The sequence below is a fragment of the Eleutherodactylus coqui genome, chromosome 6 (genome assembly GCF_035609145.1).
Source record: "Eleutherodactylus coqui strain aEleCoq1 chromosome 6, aEleCoq1.hap1, whole genome shotgun sequence".
Lineage (NCBI taxonomy): Eukaryota > Metazoa > Chordata > Amphibia > Anura > Eleutherodactylidae > Eleutherodactylus > Eleutherodactylus coqui.
The window spans coordinates 36,753,165-36,776,272 of NC_089842.1; the positions used below are offsets into that span (position 1 = coordinate 36,753,165).

Here is a 23,108-nt window from a genome sequence, read left to right on the forward strand (position 1 = left end):
CATTTTCGTGCGGGTCTCCCGCGGGGACGGCTCCCGCAGGCTTCTATTGAAGCCTATGGAAGCCGTCCAGATCCGCGGGAGACCAAAATCAGAATTTACTCACCTGCTCCGGATCTTCCCTTCGCCGCGGCTTCATCTTCTCTCCGTCGCGGCCGGATCTTTTTTCTTCGGGCCAGGGCATGCACGGCACGCAACCGACGTGCCCTACGCATCCGCCTGGCCGAAGAAAGAAGATCCGGCCGCGACGGAGAGAAGATGACGCCGTGGCGAAGGGAAGATCCGGAGCGGACGAGAGGTGAGTTAATTCTTATTTTAAGCGCTCATGTCCGCGGGGCAGGAGGGACCCGCTACGGATTCTCAATGGAGAATCCGTAGCGGGCCTGATTTTCCCCGTGGACATGAGGCCTAAGAGTTATTCAATATAAACATTCCAGGACCACTGAGCCCTTTAGCAGGTATAGCAGGGTTGTGAAGGACAAAATTACACACTAAGGGATTTCTGACAGACGACACCTCAGGGGTCTTCTGCAGTGTCAGGGAGAAGGCAGCACAAATGTCTCATTTGTAAGTTCATGTGAGCAAAGCCCAGTGATGTCAGTGGTGAGTCCGGGTGCAATTGCCACCCCTGTGACCCCTATTGCTACACCACTGAGATCTAGGAAAGCTACCTACTAAAAGGTGATGGCACTGTAGAGGCATTGCACCATCTCTCATTTGCATATGGTGATCAGTGTCACACTGTAACATCACATCTAATAACTGTAAATGAGGTTGCATTACAATCTAATGTGACCATGTCATAACAGTAACAAAGAATCCAAAAACTGTTGGGGTTTTGGTCATAGCTTGCATAAATGGTAGAGTTGGAAGGGACCTCCAGGATCATCGGGTCCAACCCCATGCTCAGTGCAGGGTCACTAAATCATCCCAGACAGATGTCTGTCCAGCCTTTGTTTGAACACTTCTATTGAAGGAGAACTCACCACCTCCCGTAGTAACCTGTTCCACTCATTGATCACCCTCACTGTCTAATATCTAATCTGTGTCTCCTCTCCTTCAGTTTCCTCCCATTGTTTCTAGACTTTCCTTGTACAGATGAGAATAGGGCTGATCCCTCTGCAGTGTGACAGCCCTTCAGATATTTGTAGACCACTATTAAGTCTCCTCTCAGCCTTCTTTTCTGCAAGCTAAACATTCCCAGATCCTTTAACTGTTCCTCATAGGACATGATTTGCAGACCGCTCACCATCTTGGTAACTCTTCTCTGAACTTGCTCCAGTTTGTCTATGTCTTTTTTAAAGTGGGGTCCCCAGAACTGGACACAGTATTCCAGATGAGGTCTGACTAAGGTAGAGTAGAGGGGGATAATGACCTCACATGATCTAGACTCTATGCTTCTCCTAATACATCCCAGAATTGTTTGCCTTTTTGGCTGCTGCATCACATTGCTGACTCATGTTCAGTCTATGATCTATTAGTATACCCAAGTCTTTTTCCCATGTGCTGCTTAGCCCAATTCCTCCCATTCTGTATGTGCTTTCTTCATTTTTCTTGCCCAGATGTAGGACTTTGGTATTTAACAGGGAGAAATACCATTGTTAGTCGCCGCCCACTGTTCAAGCTTTTCTAGATCTTTTGAATACTCTCTCTTCCCTAGTATAAGCTATCCCTCCTAGCTAATTTGATCAGTTTCCCACCAGTTTCCTCCTCCAGATCATTTATAAAAATGTTGAACAACACTGGGCCTAGGACAGAGCCTTGTGGTGCCCCACTTGATACATTCTTCCACTTGGATGTGCAGCCATTTATGACCACTCTTTGGGTACAATCACTCAGCCAGTTGTGAATCCACCTAACAGTTGCCTTGTCAATCCCCTATTTGGGTGAATGACATCATTGAATGGCTGTGATTGTCTCATCGAGTACTGGCTGTGATTGGCTGAGGCCGCGGTCCTGAGCCAATCACAGCAATCTCTTGCTGGACACTGGGTATTCAACCCACGTTACCAGGAAGAGAATGCTCTGTCACCGCTGAGGATGACATGGAACGCCTGCCGGAGCGCCTGGAGGGCAACGAGAAGAACCGAGATGGCGCATGCAAGGTATTTTTTTTCCCCATATAGGTCTTATTTTTGGGGAAACACATATCCACCGCATTTTCCTGATCAACCCAGTCAGTGATTCTGTCATAGAAGGAAATATACAGCCATACACGTCGTAAGAATCAAATATTCATTACAAAGTGCTCATTGATCGCTACGTAGCCTGCTAGAGAGGCAGAAGTGGTTGTGTCTTCTCCTCCAGGTCAGCTGTCACCAACAGCCGAGGACCTGACCTACTCCTGCTACATTGTAGGACAAGAAGCTTTAATCCAGAGTAGTATTTTTTTAAAAAAAATTTTAAGCCACTGGCCGGGATGAAAACCCCAAACTAAGCACTGTAAATAAATGGTACTTGGTGCCTAAGGGGTTAAATCTGTTAAAGGATCTTTCCAGTATAGAAGTCAGGCTCACTGGCTTGTAGTTTCCTGGATCCACCTTCTTCCCTTTTTTTGAAGATGGGGATAACATTTGCTCTTCTCCAGTCTTCTGGACCTTCTCCTGTTCTCCAGGAATCTTCAAAGATTATGGAGAGTAATTAGGCCACAGTCAACTTAGTCATCATAAACTGCAATACCTGCTGCAGGTCACTGAGTTGTGTCTGTGATTTGGTTATTCTTTAACTGCCCACTGCAGCTGTATAACATGAAAACAAAGGTTTGGTACCGTGTTGGCCAGTAGTAAAAGGTATCAGATCTACAGGATTACGTGGTTTCTCTTGCTGGGAAAAATCACATTTAGCTGTACAGTGACACAACAACCAGCTGCAGACACTGCACTGAGTTCTGCAGACACTGCACTGAGATCTGGGTCCCCATGTAGTCCGCTGCATCCACTACACAAGGCTCACTGGACTATGGACGAGCTGTCAGCTCTGATCGGCCATGGAGCAGTCATCTGGCGTTCCGCCGACCAGGCTCTCACACGCGGGCTCCACATTCTCCCTCCACGCCTTTACAAAGCATTGCGGGAACGTCCTCCAGTTCCACCCTTATAACTACTAGAGGCCAGTCAATAGAGCCTCCCTGCGTCTCCGGAGCGTTATCCGCAGCGGCCATTTTCTTGGAGTCTGCTCCCTGCATGTTACCTTTGTGAATGGGAGCAGCCTGAGAGACAGGGCGTAAGAACAGTTGTATCCCCCTAGTATTTTGCCTCTTAGAGTCTGGACGTCCCCCAGCCAATGAGATGCGAGAGGGGGCGGGGCCTGCGGCTTCCTGGACTGTACCCTTCACAGGCCGCTCAGGTGTCAGAGGCCGGGGATGGGTGCCGCTCTATGTATGGCATGAGCTCCAGCTGACTCTCCTGCCACCAGCAAGTAAGTTCTGAAGGGGGCAGTGTGCTTGTGTAGCAGGACGGGGGATGGGGTGTGATATGTATACAGTATATGTGTATCCTATATAGTATAGTGGGAGAGGGGTGTGATATGGATATATGTGTCCTCTATATAGTACAGTGGGAGAGGGGGTGTGATATGGATATGTGTGTCCTCTATATAGGATAGCGGGAGGGGGGTTGGGTTTTGGATATTTGCGTCCTCTATATATGATAGCTGGAGAGGGGGTGTGATATGAATGTGTGTCCTCTATGTAGTATAGTGGAAGAGGGGGGGGGGGGCATATATATACAGTATATGTGTCCTCTATATAGTATAGTGGGAGAGGGTGTGATATGGATATGTGTGTCATCTATATAGGATAGTGGAAAAGGGGGTGTGATTATGCATATGTGTGTCCTCTATAGGACAGCGGGAGATGGGGTGTCATATCTATACAGTATATTAGTCCGCTATATAGTATAATGGGAGAGGGTGTGATATGGATATGTTTTCTCTATATAAGATAGTGGGAGAGGGGGTGTGATATAGGTATGTGTGTCCTCTATGCAGTATAGCAGGAGAGGGGGTGTTATTATATATATTACAGTATATGTATCCTCTATATAGTGGAGAGGGTGTGATGAATGTGTGTTGTCTATATAGGATAGCGGGAGGGATATGCGTGTCCTCTATAGTATAGCAGGGGAGGGTATGTGAAATGGATATGTGTCCTTTATATAGTATAGTGTGATATGTATATATGTGTTCCATATATAGTACAGTGGGAGAGCGTGTGTAAATAAATACAATTTATATATTATAGTGGGAGAGTGATCTGGATTTATATTCATCACCTATATAGTATAAAGGAAGAGCGGCTGTGATCCATATATATACACGTGTCCCATATATACCGTAGTATAATTGTAGAGGCGGTGTCCACTTATCTCCTGCTCAGTGTTATGGGGAAGGGGGTGTAATATGGATTTATATTTGTCACCTGTATAGTATAATATAGTGAAATCGCCCTAATCTGTAATCGGTGAGACCGGATTGGCGCCCAATTATTAGTCTGGATTATTGCACATCTGAATAGAGCAAGCCTCCACTTAGAGTGCGGTTGTATCTACACAGGCGGGTGCCACGGCAGGCTCCCTTTTGTGGGCAGCGGCATTCTGTTTATCTGCGCGAGACTGGAAGCCGCCATCCTGGAGATTTGCGCTGTATCTACTGACATTTGATGACAAGGTGGTTGATATGACTTTAGACTGTTATTTGCATCTGTTATGTAATTAACTAATTAGTCATCAGCCGGGTTGGAGCGGCTGTCTGTGACCCGGAGCCGGGAGCAGCACCACGTGGGCCTTGTTTTCGGTCTTTCTGCGCCTGTAAAGATCTATTAAACCTGGAGCTTTTTATCATATATGACGGCTGGAGAAATCTTGTATCAGAACTGACATTGGATTCATTCGTGGCTGAGGCGGCTCCTCCGTCCGTGGAATGCAGACCTCGTGATCGGGGCGGTGTGCCTGAGCTGCTTCTATTCCCCCTTTTTTGGATGCTACGTAGATGACGCCTCATCCACATCTAAAAAACCTAGAGGGGTGGGCTTGGTGATGAACAGGTACTAGCGGAGGCGGTCCAGCAGCCCACCGACTGGTCTGCGCCATTTACATACATTTCGGCAAAAGTTTGGAGACGATTACTGGGGTGTGCGGCTATTATAGGACAAAACTAAAACATTGTATAAAACGTGGCTGACAGGTTCCCTTTAAAGGGGTTTTCCAGACTGCGCCTGCTGTCAGTGCCGTGATAAACCGGAGTCAGAATAGAAGCTACTGCTCCGACTCCTGCGTAGTGGCCAACACTTGTAATAGCAGGTGCAGCTCCCATTGATTTCAATGGGAGCTCTGCCTGTAATTACGAGTGTCCACCACTGGACGGGTCGGAGCTGTAGCTTCCATTCCGGTTTATCCCGGCACTGACAGCAGGCGCAGTCTGGAAAAACCCCTTTAATACCCTTTTACTTATAACTTTACTTTTACTAAAAATTTTTATAAGCCCCTTGTGCAGCTGCCCTTAGGCAAATTTTTGCAATGTCCTTCTCGTTTTCAAAAACTGTCAGACGTGAGGCGACCGTGCTGGACGGGTGGGTGGAGCCATAAAGAGTATTTACACAAAAGGGCCGTTTTATCCGAATTTTTTTCTTTTTGGTTTAATGGTTGGACGCTGCATTAACGGGATTGCACTGTATTATATTATGATTTGCGCTGCGGAATAATTTGGCGCTATACAAATACAGATTATTATTATTATGACTTGTGCTCACTTCCTTTGTACACAGTATAGCTTTTGGGTGGCGCGCACCCTCGTCATACTGGCAGAAGCGCTTACCTGCTGTACTTACGGATGGGGAGTATCCCCTGTTGTGCTGTGCTGCATCCTGTGCAGTTATGCTGTAGCAGCCTCCTGACACCACAGGTGATGCAGATATAGGTGGATGAGATTTTGAACATCTGGTCTACAAGCTGCGCAAATAATCCGCACAAAACCCGTTCGGAAACTGACGTGCGATGCCGAATTCAATTCCAATTTTATCGCAATTTCCGGCGCGGAATTCACCTTTTCTCAACGAGGGGAGAATTCCGCACAGAAGTACGTGATAATGTCTGCTTCAAAATCTGCATCAAATGAGGCCGGCCTCCGCTGCAGAATTCCCGCTGCCAATTGGACCAACCTAAGACAGAGAGGATGCTGGGAGTTGTAGTTTCACAACAGCTCAAGAGTAACAGGTTGGCGACTACTGTTGTTGGGCATTAAAGGGATCTGCCATCACTTTATGATCGGTGGGGGTCCGACCTCTGAGACCCCAGTGATCCTGGCAACAAAGGGGATGCAGCGCTGGGGGCGGGCTAGAGCGCTGCTCTGCAGGGAAAGCCCTAGATAAGGATGCAGTACTGAAGCAGTCCTGTCCCCCTTCATTCTCCGGATCGGCGGGGGTCCCAGAGGTCAGACCCCACTAATCATTATATGCTAGTAATATGACGTTAATTTCCATGATTACCCCTTCACCAAACGATCCCGGCTGTAGCTACTGTTATATCCTCTGCAGGTTACTGAAGGGTTAAACACTGTAGGTCGGCGTTGCTCTGTAACCGTCCGCTCCCGGAATGATCTAGAACCTATTCCTCAGCGATCTGCGCCGTCCTGTATGACCGCTAATGCCACAGGTGCGACGGCTCGGGGGTCATTCTGACGACGCAGCAACAGGCCGGCTATCTGTACGCCGATGCCAACTGTACCTGGCAGCCCTCCGGGCGGGCACGTGTCATGCGCTAATTATAGCTGCCCTTTCACACACATACCCTACGTGAGCTGCGCAGATGTCGCCGGGCGTCCGGCTTACACCTTACATGGGGACGGAGGTTTAAAGGGGGATTTCGGATTCGCCAAATTTTGCAAAAATAACCATGAAAAATGGTGCAATTGTCTATTATACTTTCTGGATTTTCAAAACCTCTGCTTGCTGTTATCCAGTAGGGTTAAATCTCTCCTGGTCATGTGATGGATTCACTTGTGCGCAGCTCTGAAAGGTGCATTCACAGGTAGCAAAAATGCTGCGAACATCCTCTGCATTTACAGTACAGGCCGTGCGGCGGCCGAAAACTCAGCAGATCTCATCCACGCGATGCGGCGAACAAAAGTGAAGTGCGCCGCGTTCAGTGAGCAGAATTAGAGCGGATTTTGACGCAGGATCACGGCAAAATCGGCGACTACAAAAATTCCACCCCACGCGGCCGCCGCAAAACTGTACCACCGCCCGCGTGCGGATATCGCCTACTCGTGTAAAGACGAGAGGATCTGCAATGTTAATGTGTTGTAGATGTAAAATCTGCGCATCTTTTTATGCGGCAGGCGTAATCCGCGGCGTCTGGGGGAGAGTCCTGGAAATACCCGGCGGGGTTATTTACTAATCCTGTCTGATAGGCGGTGCCATCTTGGGGATTTATATGGCCCTTTAATACGTGACAACAGCCGGCTAAGTGACATCCTGAGCGCGGATGTCAGCGCCCGTGCAGAGCGTTTAAACAGACTTATCCTTGGATACGTTTACACGCAGCGAAGATCCAGCCATGTTTGTTTTTTAGGCGCTGCGTGATTATCATTTACGTTCGTTCGAGTTTTACGCGATAATCTTATGTATAAAGCGCAAAATCTGTCTTTGTGTCTCGTATAAATACACAGTTCTGGTCCGATTTGAGTGAAATTTTGCATGAGCGATCTTCAGGATCGGGCGATGAACACTGGCGTAATTAAAAATCAAAAACTCACCTCAACCCCCCCCCGTAATTTTTATTGCCAATAGCAACCAACCATAGCGCAGCTTTCATTTAATACATTGCTGAGGTAAAATGAAAGCTGCATTGTGATTGGTCACATTTTCTTATACTGCTGAGGTAAAATGAAAGTTGCGCTGTGATTGGTCGCTATTTCTTATACCGCTGAGGTAAAATAAAAGCTTTGCTGTGATTGGTTGCTATTCCCGATACTGCTGAGGTAAAATGAAAGCTGCGCTGTGATTGGTTGCTATTTCTTATACTGCTGAGGTAAAGTGAAAGTTGCGCTGTGATTGGTTGTTATGGGCAACAGTCAGACTTTCTTTTGGCCAGCTTCCATAACAGTGCGGTGCCGGCCTACTTTTATGGCCACTTTGTATATTCCAGGACGGCCATTCATAAAAATCTATAGAACGCAAAATCAGCTTGTTTATCGAATACAATCCACCGTTGTGGTCCGATTTGAGTGAAATTTGTGAATAAGGACCAAAAATGGCGCAGTAACATCAGTTATTAGGTAGAAGGAAATAACTTTGAAAGCCCAGTTTTCAATAACCAATCCCTGTGCTTACAGTGCCGTGCAGCGCATCGGTATATCGCTAGTAGCCCATAGGTGTGAATATGTCCTAACGAGCCGTTCGCTGGATTGCCGATCACATGACCGGGAGACGTTTGTATCCAGTGGAAGTAAACAATAAAGGTTCCTACTGAATGAGGAGCAAGCGGAGATCTTAAAATACTAGTATATCTGTTCAGTTGTGTAACTTCACATAATATATTAAAGAGTAAGACCGCTATCATACGGCCGAGATAATCGCAAGATTTGTGCGTTGCGAGACGCACTGACCTCGCAAGAATATGAACCCCGCTCTTTTGAATGGAGTCGTACATGTGAACAATATTTTTTCTTGTAGGTATCGCCCCCCCATCATACTAGTATGTATTTCCGCTAAGACCTGTATGTCCAGCTATGTATATAAATCTGCAGGGTCCTGTAGCGCCCCCTACACCGCTCGGCTCTGCTACATGCTTGCTTCCATTGTTTCACTCTATCTACTTCTGTTGATAGGCATTAAAGGTCCGTCTTTCTGAGCTCGGCGTGCCGTCCGTGCCGCGTTCTCGCTGGTCAGTAAATAAGTGCCGTGTGAAGAAATTGTCGCTTCGTTGTCTTTAGATACTAATGATTCTCTCCTCCCGCAGCGCAATGTCCCTTCTGTTCGCCCGACCAACAGCTAAAATCTCCACCAAGAAGGACAAGAGATACATGGCTGACGTCAACGCTTCTCCTCTCAAGCACTTTGTGACTGCCAAGAAGAAGATCAATGGCATCTTCGATCAGCTCGGGGCGTACATCCAGGAGAGCTACAACTTCCTGGAGGGTGAGGAGTAATGGCAAATCTCATTCACGAGATACGGTACAGATGCAATCTGTTTCCCAGAATGCACTTGGTGTAAGATGGTGGATGTTTGTCTGCCTAGTTAGTGCTAAATGGTCGCAACTGAAGTGCGAGTGCAGCTCTGGATGTGATTGGAGTAAAAAGGGCCATTTGCACGGGATGATGATCGCTCAGAATTCGTTCGGGCGAACAAAGTTGAGCGATAATCGTCCAGTGGAAATGCAAAAAAAAATCACTTGCTATTCTTACATTTATTATCGCTGACTTTCAAACCACATAAAAAAAACATTGCAAGATTCTCACTGCGTGTAAACGCTTCACATAGGAGATGAACCCCTGAGCAAGAAGCCCTCGATCCAGTGCCTGTCTAAACACTCTGCACGAGTGCTAACAACCTTAGCGGTGACGTCGGCGCTCGTGCAGTAAGTTCTTATGCAACTACGTTACACCCGGCAACGGCTGATAACCTAGCACAAGAGCCTAATGCTTGCATGGGATGACTGTCGCCAAAACGTTTCGCACAAGTGACGTCAGTGATAGTTTGCGCTTGTGTAGAACGTTTAAACGGCCAGATCGCCGCTCTCTTCTCGCTCAGTGCTTCACATTCTATGGGGATCACTGAGCGAGGAGCGTTTAAACGCAGCGAGAAGTGAGCGAACCGTAACGAATGGTAAATGACGGCTTTGCATTTAGATGTAACGATTATTGCGCATCTTAGTTTGAACGACTCTTGCACAACAATTGTCCCGTGTGATTGGCCCTTAGCACTCAGATTTCAGTTTATCAGGAGGCACACACAATCTGGCAAGAATCAGAAGAAAAATGTGCTGTTCGTCAGAAATAGCGCCACTGCCCGCCATGGGTTGTGTTGGGTATTGCAGCAAAGGATGGCTTTACACAAGACAACTATTGCGCGGCAATCGTTGTGTAAATGGCTCTTAAAGAGATTGTGAAATCATGTGTAGCGGTGATCGTTACCTGCAGCTTCTTCTCGTCTCGGGTCGTCTGTTCTCATGTAACTTGTTTGTTGTTTAGAAACCTACCAGAATGCAGAGCTGGATCCGGTCGCCTCCGAAGAACAAGTGCTGGAAGTCAAGGGCTATCTCACCAACGTGAAGGGCATTAGTGAGGTGCTTGCCAGGCGGCACATGAAGGTGGCCTTTTTTGGCAGGTAAGGCACCCCCCTCTTCACTTTCCTCGTCCTTCCCTTCTACCTCTGGTGAACAGTTATTGCTGCAAGTCAGTATTTCTCATGTGCGCACTTCTGATGTCTCTTTAAGGTACCTTTACACGGGACAGCCGTCTCAGTGACTATCACTCCAGGGCTCTTACACAGGAGCAAAAGCCGTTCAGTGAATGGAGGCGGAGCGCGCTGCAGATCTCTCCCGGCCGTCTGCCTCTATTCAATGCACACAGGCGGTCGCTAAAAGATTGAGCGACTTCTGTTTACATGGAGCAGGAAGTCACCGAGCCGTCGTTCCATCTCAGTGAGGTGAAACGCAACAACTAACGACTTCTGCCCTGTAAGGGTGACGTGTACACAGGCTGACAGTCGCCCATAATATCTTGTTTGAGCGATTATTTGAGCAACTATCAGTCCGTGTAAAGGTACATTTTAGTAAATTCTTGTCTCCCCATTAGGTAACCGTTCTGGATCATCTTTTCTTAAACCTGTACATTGCGCTATTTCTCTCTCATTCCTCCTGGAAATGTAGGAATGTCTTTCCACTTGTTAATAGGATATGTTCCTGCACAGTCTGATATTGTCAGGGGAGAGTAGACCGTATCGGGCCGGGCTCACATGAGCTTATCTTCCAGCATGTGGCCTACGGACCTATACACTCATACAATGACATTGTGTTTGGGCTGCAGGCTGCCCCTCACCATGTACTATCTTGGCATGTATGCGCGCATAATACGCACCAAGATGGGACATGGCCAGCTATGTGATATTGGTACAGCGTATTATGCACCTGACGTGCATAACACATGATTACCATACGCTGGAGTGAGACAGACCTCAGACTGTGAAGACACACATTAGATAAGGGGAACAGTAATATCCCATTTACACGGGACGACTGTCTGCTAAACGACTGCACCAGCGGGTGACGTTACCGCTAATAAGCACTCGTGCAGGGCGTTTAGACGGGCAGACCACCGCTGACATATTGCTGACTTTTGAATAAATTTTGCGCGATAGTTGTCCATTGTAAAAGGCCCTTAACACTTAGGTTTCAGTTTATCAGGGGGGCACACAAGATCTGGCAAGAATCAGAAAAATGGGGGTTGTTTGGTATTGCATCAAAGGACGGCTTTACACAAGAACACTATTGTCTGAATAGCAGCTCAATAGAGCGAATGCTAGCGATAGTCGCTCACCTAAAAATAGTTGCTGTTGATTAATTATCGTCTGCTGTAAACAGGTAATTCTGGTCTTTCAGTAATTGGCTAACAGCTCTGCAGGAAGGTGTGCACTTGTTCAGTGTGCGGCTCCGACCGTAAGCTGACTGGCGCTCGCCTGTTTATGAACATTTGCCCTCCTACGTAACGCTCATTGGTCGCTCTGTCAACAGAGATAAGCGAAAAGCGGATGAAAGGAGCATTTATACACTCAACCAAAAGGAAAAACAAAGTCCTTGCAGGCAAGAAGAATAAGAGCTTAGTGGATCCAGCAACCAATCAGCGTGCATTGGGGAGCAGTCACAACGTCAAATACACATCCTTAAAAGAGCCTCACACCCCCTAACTAGTTAAGTAACAATATTTCAGCCCATGTAAATTCTCTAAAAAGTCACTCAATGACTGCAAAACTGAACAAGTGGACAACCAGCACTCTGTAAAGGTGCGCGAACACATGATCTTATGACGTAGTGACTATTTTGAGCGACGATGGTTGTCCCGTATACACTTGCCCTAAGCTTCATTCGCTTGGCTGCTGCAATACCAGACACCCCTACAGACAGTTGTGGTGTTTCTAGAAATAAGCAGTTTTTTCCCTAAGCTCGGACAACCACTTTAAATGAAAAAGATCCTAGTAACTACTGTTTCTCTGAAAATAGGACCTACTCTGATTTTTGCGGTAGGGGAAGTGGGCTTGAAATATAAGCCCTACCCTGAAAATAAGCCTTAGCTACACTACATGAAAGGAGAAAAAAAAACAGCACTACTCACCTAGCGGGCACCATCCGGGTCCCTCCTGCTGGTCTACGGCGCTCCGGCAGGCTTTCGTGTAGTCCTCAGCGCCGACAGAGCATCTCTTGTTGATAAGGAACCAATCACAGCCATTTAATGAATGGCTGATGCGGCGCACGCGAACCAATCAGAGCTGGCGCTCAATAAACCAATCATAGCAATCTCTTGCTGGAGGCGGGGTATTGAAGCCCTGTCACCAGCAATAGATGCTTTGTCGGTGCTGAGGACTATACGGAAGCCTGCTGGAGACCAGCGAGAGGGACCACGACAATGCCAGCTAGGTAACTATAAGACACCCCCTGAAAATAAAACCCTGTGCCTCTTTTGGGGCAAAAATTAACATGAGACGGGGTCTTATTATCAGGGAAACGGTATAGGTTATATCAATTTATAGGAAAGCTGGGTAATAACCAGTATGCCTGCCATGACAGCCTGCAGAAGAGTCCTACTGCCCAGACATTGGATCCCTACTTGTGGTGTTTTGTTTTCCTTTCTTATATTATACCTGTCTTCTGCATTAGGACCAGCAATGGGAAGAGCTCTGTGATTAATGCCATGCTATGGGACAAAGTCCTGCCGTCTGGAATCGGCCATACCACTAACTGCTTCCTGCGTGTGGAGGGGACTGATGGGAATGAGGCCTATCTACTGACTGACGGGTCAGAGGAGAAGAAGAGTGTCAAGGTGGGCTGTGAACAGACAATACTTTTAACTCCTGACTATGACGACTATTTTTAGGGCTGCTTTTTAGGGAGGTTGTACATAAGCAAAATGAGGCTGCTTTTTCCCCCTAAACTATATCGCTAAGGATAAGGGATAACTTCATGATGTGGGGGGCTCAATGGCCCCTGTATGACTAAATCGCAGTTGTGCATGCTGCAGCTCCATTCACTTTAAGTACTATGCTGGAGATTTCCAAGCACTCGTACTCTGCAATTTCTGGAGCACGACCTCCGCTCCATTCATCTGAGGATTTACGGACCCCCGTTCTCAGGATCGGTAGAAGTCCCACTGGTTGGACCTGACCTATCGCAAAGCTATCCACTATCCTTGGATAACTATAACTTAGCACAACCCCTTCAAAGTGAAGTTGAGCTGCAGTAGAAGACAAAACCCGTGGACACTTGTGGTGCTGCTTTTGCTGTAAGAAGGCAGCCCTGTTTTTCTAATCCCCTCGGAGTAGTTGAAGCACTTTGTAAGCATTGGCGCACTACTCCAATATTGTTCTGCAGAGATCTGTAGCCATGCCATACCAACATGTACTTTCCCTTTCAGACGGTAATGCAGCTGGCTCACGCCCTTCATCAGGATGAGCTTCTGGACTCTGGATCCCTGGTCAGTGTTATGTGGCCTAATTCCAAGTGCCCACTTCTGAAGGATGACCTCGTGCTGATGGACAGGTACCGCTCGCTGATCACATCGCTGGTCATTTGTGTCATGCATATCTTAAATTCTCAATGAGAACGTCAATCTCACAGGTAGATATCATACATATCAAGAGCCATGTGGAGGGGCAGGGGCATGTATTTCTTTGACGCCTGGATGCTTCTGACTTAATGAATACTGTAGATCGGTGATTGGCACTCCGATGCGGCGTGAGAGCCTGTCAGGGGTGCCGTGACATCAGGGGCAGATTGGTCATTCAGCCCCAGTGGGCCTGTCGTGTCCTGGGGTTGCTCCAATTACTGCTGCAGTAATGGTTGCTACAGGCATCCCCCTAAGACTGCTTTCACACGGCCGAGAAAATCGTGCAAGATTTGTGCATTGCAAGACGCACAAATATGAACCCCATTCGGTCATCTACATAAGCTGTTTTTTTTTTTTTTTTATGTTTTGTTTTGTTCTGTTTTTTGTTCGCTTGCATCACGGTGCAGGAAAAAAATCGCGGCATATCCTATTCTTTTAATGGGGCTGGAAAACACATTACACGGTGTGAAAACAATGGGAAACTTGCAGATCCTGTGGCACGGCTGAGATTTGCTACCTCCCTAAAGTGACACAAAACTCCTTGCGTCCACAGGACATCGCAGAAGAGGGATGAGGGAGCACTACTGCTGGTGGGGGCATCAAGGGTGCATGTTTTTACTGATGGTGGACTATAAGGGGCAGCATTATTACTGATGGAGCAACGAGGGGGAACACTAGTCTTGACAGGACTATAAGGGTGAATACCCACTTTTGTAATGTTAAAAACGTATCACACAAAAATTGCAAAGCACCAACTTGCGATGCGTCTTTAACATTAGAAAGTCCCATTGACAATTGCGTGAAAAAAAACGCGCAAAAAAAACGCAAATCTGCAGGAGCCCTTAGGGAGATTCACTGATGGGACACAAAGAGCAGAATTTTTTAATGGGCCACAAGAGGGGACATTATTAATGGTGGGGGCACCAAAGGGAGCATTTTTAATTATTGGGCAATAAGGCCTAATTCCCACGGGCAGATTTCTACAGCGTATCACGTGGCGTAAATACGCTGTGTTGCCCTGCAGCTATAAGGTTCTATTGAACCTAATAGCGCAATGGTCATGGTGCGGAATTCCTCAGTGAAATTCCGCCCCGTGAAAGCACCTGTAATCACCCGCGGCATGTTCTATTTGACGCGGGCGTACGCGTGGACTGCTTCCATTGCAGTCAATGGAAGCCATCCGCCACGCTATCTTCCGCTGTAGCACAGTGGAAGATAGCGTGAACACACTTCCACGCCCACTGACGCACGCGTCATGTGACGCAGCTGGTGCGTCATGCGCTGTACTGCGCACAGGATGCAGGACATCAGGCAGCGGATCCTGAGGTGCGTATGGGGTCTCTGGGGGGGGGGGGGGGGGGGGCGCTGTGATGGACTTCCCTGCGGAATTTCGCTCGCAGAGCCCGTCACGGCCGTGGGCACTAGGCCTAAGGGGAGTGTTATTCCTTATAGTATACAAGGGCGGCATTATTACTACTGGGGCTACTGACGAGGGCACTGTTGACGCTGGGGCTACTGACGAGGGCACTGTTGATGCTGGGGCTACTGACGGGGGTGCAGTTACTACTGGGATCACTGATAGGAGGCGCTATAACTGCAGGGGCCACTGGAATAACGGAAGTAAAATCCTACATCATAAGCTACCCGTTTAGCCACGCCCTTAGACCACACTTTTTTTGGTAGGGGTGCCCGCAATAATAAAAAATTCCCAGGGGTGCCCCAAGCCTGCAAAGGTTGTAAATTGCAGCGGTTAGCTACTTTCTAGACTCTATTTCAAGACGTAAAAACAGTCTGATGTTTTCCTCCACCCTGCTCGGCGCCGTGAGGCAGGCGGAGTAATTTAAGCTATAGATTACATAGCGGGACACTTATTTATATGCTTGTTATATAATCTTTAATGGGCACATTCTTTAGAGGCTTGTAGGAAAGGAATAGAGGAACTGGGATGGACAAGGGTGGAGGTGATGAACACGGGCCGGGGCCAGACGTGTACCGTACTAAGAATAGTTATTGCAAATGATAAAATGTTCCCGAACGACTCGTCCCGATCGGCTGGGATTAAGTTCTGAAAAGTTTGTTCTGTGGATCAGATTTGTTGGGGTCGATATAACGGGGAGGGCTCGCTTCCCAGTGGCTACAGTAGTAATACTCAATGCCATATTCCGGGGTGTCTGAGCCGGAAAGGGTTTCACGAAATCTCATCCACGCTCTGAAAAAGAAATGTAATTGTCAGCACTTCAGACATTTCCACAGGCGATCTATCTATAGGAGATCCTTACATCATGACCTGTTGGGGCATGTGAGGACTGGATTTCGGGAAACACCATTTTACATATTTTATGAGTTGTAGATATGACGGGTTGATACAAGCAGTGTTTTATAAAGATAGTTCTCTATCATCTATGGTATATAGAACACAGCAGAGCCCATTATATATTACATAGTCTATCACGTCAGCATTGTACATCTTGCTATTATAGCCTAGATTGTTTTGCCATTTGTTACCCACAATTCCTCTCTAATTTTCCTGTATTGTCCATTTTCAGCCCTGGCATCGATGTGACCACTGAGCTGGACAGCTGGATAGATAAGTTTTGCCTTGATGCCGACGTATTTGTGCTGGTGGCGAATTCTGAGTCCACACTCATGCAGACAGTAAGTGTCAGTCGTGTCTCAGGTGCTTTGATCACTCATGTGTAGCAGCTCCCTCTCCATGCTGTATATTCACATTTATTCTCTGTTTTCCTAGGAAAAGCAGTTTTTCCACAAGGTGAATGATCGTCTGTCCCAACCAAACATCTTCATCCTGAACAATCGGTGGGATGCATCCGCCTCTGAACCGGAGTATATGGATGAGGTAAGGGGAAGGGGGGCTGAAGTTCCTCCAAGGTGTAGGCCCACTTCTATCTGTTTTTTGCTGCAAGAAGCAGACCACTAAGTACATTGCACAGTGGTGGCCGGGTTTGGTACTGCAGGATAAGTCCCATTCACTCCAACCCGGGCCACTGCACCATTTACAGCGGTGTCTGCTTCCTGCAGCAAAATAGTTGGAAGTGGGAAATCGCCTTTAAAAATTATCTGTTTCTGGAAAATATGGCAGCTGCCATAACATAACTTTCACAGAGTACTGAAATACTAATATTAGTAGCCATTCCCTAACTAACGAGAAAATATGTCAATACAAATCTAGAATTGAGTGTTGCACTTCCGAGAAGATTTGCTGTACAATCCTGCATCGTGAAGCGGCCATCACTTCATATTTTCCAGGTTAAAGGACACGCTGCAGAGTTTGAACAATGCATGAGTATTACATTGCGATTTAGGGATCTGGCCACCATTTTAAAGTTTACATAGAGAACGAATCTACATAAGTGCAGCTACTTTATACATAAATTACCTATCCTGTACTGATCCTGAGTTACATCCTGTATTATACTCCAGAGCTGCACTCACTATTCTGCTGGTGGAGTCACCGTGTACATAAATTACCTATCCTGTACTGATCCTGAGTTACATCCTGTATTATACTCCAGAGCTGCACTCACTATTCTGCTGGTGGAGTCACTGTGTACATACATTACTTATCCTGTACTGATCCTGAGTTACATCCTGTATTATACTCCAGAGCTGCACTCACTATTCTGCAGGTGGAGTCCCTGTGTACATTTCTATTACTTATCCTGTACTGATCCTGCGTTACATCCTGTATTATACTCCAGAGCTGCACTCACTATTCTGCTGGTGGAGTCACTGTGTACATACATTTATCCTATACTGATCCTGAGTTACATCCTGTATTATACTGCAGAGCTGTACTCACTATTCTGCTGGTGGAGTCACCGTGTACATAAATTACCTATCCTGTACTGATCCTGAGTTACATCCTGTATTATACTCCAGAGCTGCACTCACTATTCTGCTGGTGGAGTCACTGTGTACATACATTACTTATCCTGTACTGATCCTGAGTTACATCCTGTATTATACTCCAGAGCTGCACTCACTATTCTGCAGGTGGAGTCCCTGTGTACATTTCTATTACTTATCCTGTACTGATCCTGCGTTACATCCTGTATTATACTCCAGAGCTGCACTCACTATTCTGCTGGTGGAGTCACCGTGTACATAAATTACCTATCCTGTACTGATCCTGAGTTACATCCTGTATTATACTCCAGAGCTGCACTCACTATTCTGCTGGTGGAGTCACTGTGTACATACATTACTTATCCTGTACTGATCCTGAGTTACATCCTGTATTATACTCCAGAGCTGCACTCACTATTCTGCAGGTGGAGTCCCTGTGTACATTTCTATTACTTATCCTGTACTGATCCTGCGTTACATCCTGTATTATACTCCAGAGCTGCACTCACTATTCTGCTGGTGGAGTCACCGTGTACATAAATTACCTATCCTGTACTGATCCTGAGTTACATCCTGTATTATACTCCAGAGCTGCACTCACTATTCTGCTGGTGGAGTCACTGTGTACATACATTACTTATCCTGTACTGATCCTGAGTTACATCCTGTATTATACTCCAGAGCTGCACTCACTATTCTGCTGGTGGAGTCACTGTGTACATACATTACTTATCCTGTACTGATCCTGCGTTACATCCTGTATTATACTCCAGAGCTGCACTCACTATTCTGCTGGTGGAGTCACTGTGTACATACATTTATCCTATACTGATCCTGAGTTACATCCTGTATTATACTGCAGAGCTGTACTCACTATTCTGCTGGTGGAGTGACTGTGTGCGTACATTACTTATTCTATACTGATCCTGAGTTACATCCTGTATTATGCTCTAGAGCTGCACTCACTATTCTGCTGGTGGAGTCACTGTCTACATACATTACTTATCCTGTACTGCTCCTGAGTAACATCCTGTATTATACTGCAGAGCTGCACTCACTATTCTGCTGGTGGAGTCACCGTGTACATACATTACTTATCCTGTACTGATGCTGAGTTATATCCTGTATTATACTCCAGAGCTGCACTCACTATTCTGCTGGTGGTGTCATTGTGTACATACATTACTTATCCTGTACTGATCCTGAGTTACATCCTGTATTATACTCCAGAGCTGCACTCACTATTCTGCTGGTGGTGTCATTGTGTACATACATTACTTATCCTGTACTGATCCTGAGTTACATCCTGTATTATACGCCAGAGCTACACTCACTATTCTGCTGGTGGTGTCATTGTGTACATACATTACTTATCCTGTACTGATCCTAAGTTACACCCTGTATTATACTCCAGAGCTGCACTCACTATTCTGCTGGTGGAGTCACTGTGTACATACATTACTTATCCTGTACTGATCCTGAGTTACATCCTGTATTATACTCCAGAGCTGCACTCACTATTCTGCTGGTGGAGTCATTGTGTACATACATTACTTATCTTGAGTTACATCCCATATTATACTTCAGAGCTGCATTAAACATTCTGCACTTTTAAGAGCTGAAATGTCCGACCACCCATATTGCAAAGGGGTATTATTTTCCTGTTTCTTGCGTATTCATTGCCTCCTCAGTCCATCACACAAGTTGGCTGCATTCGTAGTGACTGAGGCACCCAGAACACTTTGTGAAGCACAGTTATGTAACTGGCGTGTATTATTATCCTCTGTGTACAGTAGTTCCTCCTGTAATGTTGGTGACCGCACCTTGCTGCGGTGCCTGGGATACTAACAGTAGCTGTGTCATCAGGGCTCCAGGCAGAAACAGGAAATCCAGCTCTTAACAGTTCCATTTAAAGGCACCTTATATGATTTCAAAAGCCTTTGAAACTAATGAAAGTCAACGATAATCACTCAGTTAAATGCAGGCTAACGAGAATTGTTCATTTTTCATTTATTGTTTTAGTTTCAGTCGGCATAAAAATCATTGTTGCCGTCTTCACTTCACTTCTCGTTGAGTTTAAAACGCTTCTAGTTAAGTGTTTCAGATAGGAATGTTAAATGGTTCTCAGCGATGATCTGCCTGTCTAAACACTTTGCCTGAGCGTGAACGAGCTCAACACTGTCCTGTGCCACATAAGGGGTGACATGAATTTTTTGTTTGTATCCCCCCCATCATAAAATTCGCATCACCCCCTCTCTCCCTGGGGCAGGTGGATATTCAGGAAATGACAGTTGTAAATTCAGTATTCCCGACCCCACTTCAAACGGCTCTAACGCTGGTTCTGAAAGGGCTAAAACTTACGTTTTATTTTAAAGCCATGTTGGTAGCCTTGATAGAACCAGAATTACAGCCGTCAGAAGTAGAATGAGCTCTGTTTGTCCAAATCTGTAATGTCCTTTTCCTGCAGAACGGACAGAGCTCATCCTAAACTGCGGGGGGTTAAGACTGGCGTTTAAAATGCTGGTCTTAATACATTTCCCCCATTGTGCCGTCACGATAGGGAAACTATCCTTCTCCTCGTTAGATTAGTTGTCCAGGTTACACAACCCCCTTCGTGTGCCCTATGGGGTGCGCTCACACGCTACTCTGGATTTTGTCGTGGATCTGCAGCTGATTTCCCCCTTTCAATTGATTTCAGATTTGTGCGGATTTTGATGCGGATCTGCAGTAAACTTCACATCTTCAACTAAAAAGGTGAAATCTGCTGTGGATCTGCCTCATGTAAATGCCCCATTAGGGTATATAAAAAAATGGAATTAAATGACTTCTTGTTATGGAGGGATCTCACACAACTAAACTGTCAGACTTCAGAGGAGGAGCCAAGCAGTCTAATGTGCGTGTTTTTTCTTCTTCTTTCTTGTAGGCATTAACTTGTACAATATTGCCCATCTCTCTTTAGGTGCGGCGGCAGCACATGGAGCGATGCACCAGTTTCTTGGTGGATGAGCTCGGAGTCTTGGATCGAACCCAAGCAGGAGACCGCATTTTCTTTGTATCGGCAAAGGAAGTTCTTAATGCAAGAATACAGAAAGCTCAAGGAATGCCAGAAGGAGGTATTTAAATAGTAGATCACTTTCATTGTAAGATCAAAGCAAACTATAGTCTCTGGCTTTCCAGCCGTTGCAAAACTACGACTGTCAGAGTATGCTGGGAGTTGTCATTTTGCAAAGTGGACACCACTGGTCTGGTTGGAGGACCTGTTATCTCCTACTTTACACTTAGCATTGATGTGACTGGACGCTGTGTGATCATTCTAGTGGGTCTACAGGAAACTTGAACTGTCTCTTCACGGATTACAGATAATCCCTGGGGTTGCAGCAGGAGGACACTTTGTGATCAGCTTTTTGTTGAGGAACAGTTGTAACACGTAGAGATGATGGATATGTTCATTATTGTACTCCGAGCATTCTATGCCTGTTCATCTTTGCCAGGAGCATCTCTGGAGCACATGTTCTGGCTGTTCATCATTACTGGAGCACACGGTTCGGGCTGATAAATGCCGTCCAAATGGATGTCCTCCCTGGGTTTTTATATCTGTTTCAAGCGATCCCCATCATCCCACCGGTACAATTTTTCAATAGGTTAAGATCAGCCACGACCAAATTAGTTTGGGGCATGCGAAGGCCTCAAGTGGGAATTCAATATCTATCGTCTCCCAAAGCAAGGAGAGGAGTAGGGTTACCAATTTTTAGGCAGCAGCAGTTTTAATGCATCTTCTAGACTGGCAGTCTAGTTTATGCTACTAGCAAACAATGGGTGGGTTCCAGAGCAAGCAGATTGCTCAATCCCTATGAGTCATATCCCATGGATCAGAGCCCAATCCATTTCTCCTAACTTTTTGCTAAAAGGGACACTTAGGACGTTATGCGATGATTCACAGAAGATACCTATCAAGGGTAGCTAGCCCTCCCTCACCCCTTTTTTCACTACCTGGCGTTCCCACCTGGCGAAGTTACTGGGAGAATCTTGGACTAGGAGAAACAGGACAACATCAGGGTTCACCAAATCCTCAAGGAAGCCTCGCTGCCAACCTTCCAGGATCTGAGGCACAGATTCGAGGGATTAGAGATCTTCTGGTTTGAGTACTACCAGCTACTCTCCTTCCTTTCCACTCATGGGGTTGGCGACTCCTTCGGGAGTGCATTGACACTATTTGAGAAGCCGATATACGTTCGTCTGAATCCAGCCTCATGGACTAATAATTCACAATAACGAGGTTACATCTGCTTCACACTTCTGGTCACAGGATGTGTGATCTGGCTGCTGGTGCTCCATTTGTTCATCATTGCATCTGCTGAAGCATGAGCGTTCGGCACTCCAGCGGGTCACATGTTCTTTTGATGTCACGGGTTACTCTTGGAGTAATCCAAGAGTGTAATGATGAATGTTGCTGATGTTTTTTTCTCTTGCATCACTCTTTTGATTTGTGTTTTTCTTACTGATTGTAGGCGGCGCTCTGGCTGAAGGTTTTCAAGGGAGGATGTTTGAGTTCCAGAACTTTGAGCGGAGATTTGAGGTACGACAAGGACTTGATATAATCACAAAATATAATCATCACAGCAATATTAATATTGCTGTTTGCATTAATCAAACCGTTATTTGAGTTTTAGCCGAGGCTCGCTGTGCTTCCTCCCATTCCTGAAGTATTACCTGTCATGGTGGCTCGATGCTGGCGATGCAGGATTTCTAATGTGAAGTTTTAATCTGGACTTTTACAAACGCAGTCATAACACATTTATATGTTTGTGATGCAGCTAATGGAAAAGTTTTGTTTTTGTTTTTTTTTACAACTTTTAATATTTTCCTTAAATAAAACAAATTTTATTTTGCTGATTTCTGACATTCTTCTTGATCACTCAAACGGTGTAATACAATACCATGGTATTGTGTTAGATGACCAGTTGCAATAAGAGGTCCCCAACTCCAGTCCTCAGGGACCACCAATAGGTCATGTTTTCAGGATGTCCTATAGGAAGAACCCCTGTGGCAATGTCTGAGGACTGACGATAATTACCTCACCTGTGTAATACTGAGGAAATCCAGAAAACATGACATGTTGGCGGTCCCTGAGGACTGGAGTTGGGGAACACTGAGTTAGAATTCAGTATATCAAGACTTCTTCATAGACTGTCATTCATTGCAGCCTTGGGGAACTTCATAAGGTCTCAGGCTGCTATGAGAACCGAATCGCACCACGCGATCTCATCGCTCGGTGGCCATTTGTGACTCCCAAGTATGTCGGTTGGGGCACTTCAAAGGCTGCTGTCCAGAATGGATAGTGGTGTTTAAAGGGTTAACAGCCACAATCAAAGTTATCTCAGATCACAGCTGTGGCACATGGGTATCAGCTGTCAAAGAGGGCCGACACTCG

General features: G+C 46.2%; 1 protein-coding gene across 2 annotated transcripts in view; it reads left to right on the top strand.

The window, feature by feature from the left end:
• The first annotated feature begins 3,292 nt into the window (after positions 1-3,292).
• LOC136632034 (mitofusin-2) overlaps positions 3,293-23,108 on the top strand; it is a 32,418-nt gene continuing 12,602 nt past the window's right edge. Inside the window, exons 1-10 of one of the 2 annotated variants that reach the window (XM_066606599.1) lie at positions 3,319-3,414; positions 8,821-8,876; positions 8,952-9,130; positions 10,184-10,319; positions 12,865-13,027; positions 13,619-13,743; positions 16,357-16,465; positions 16,560-16,667; positions 20,637-20,790; positions 22,186-22,253. In XM_066606599.1, the coding sequence (XP_066462696.1) occupies positions 8,956-9,130; positions 10,184-10,319; positions 12,865-13,027; positions 13,619-13,743; positions 16,357-16,465; positions 16,560-16,667; positions 20,637-20,790; positions 22,186-22,253 (1,038 nt within the window). In that variant the 5' untranslated portion in view covers positions 3,319-3,414; positions 8,821-8,876; positions 8,952-8,955. Of the gene's footprint in view, positions 3,415-8,820; positions 8,877-8,951; positions 9,131-10,183; positions 10,320-12,864; positions 13,028-13,618; positions 13,744-16,356; positions 16,466-16,559; positions 16,668-20,636; positions 20,791-22,185; positions 22,254-23,108 lie in introns of both variants that reach the window. The other variant, XM_066606598.1, reaches the window with a different exon arrangement.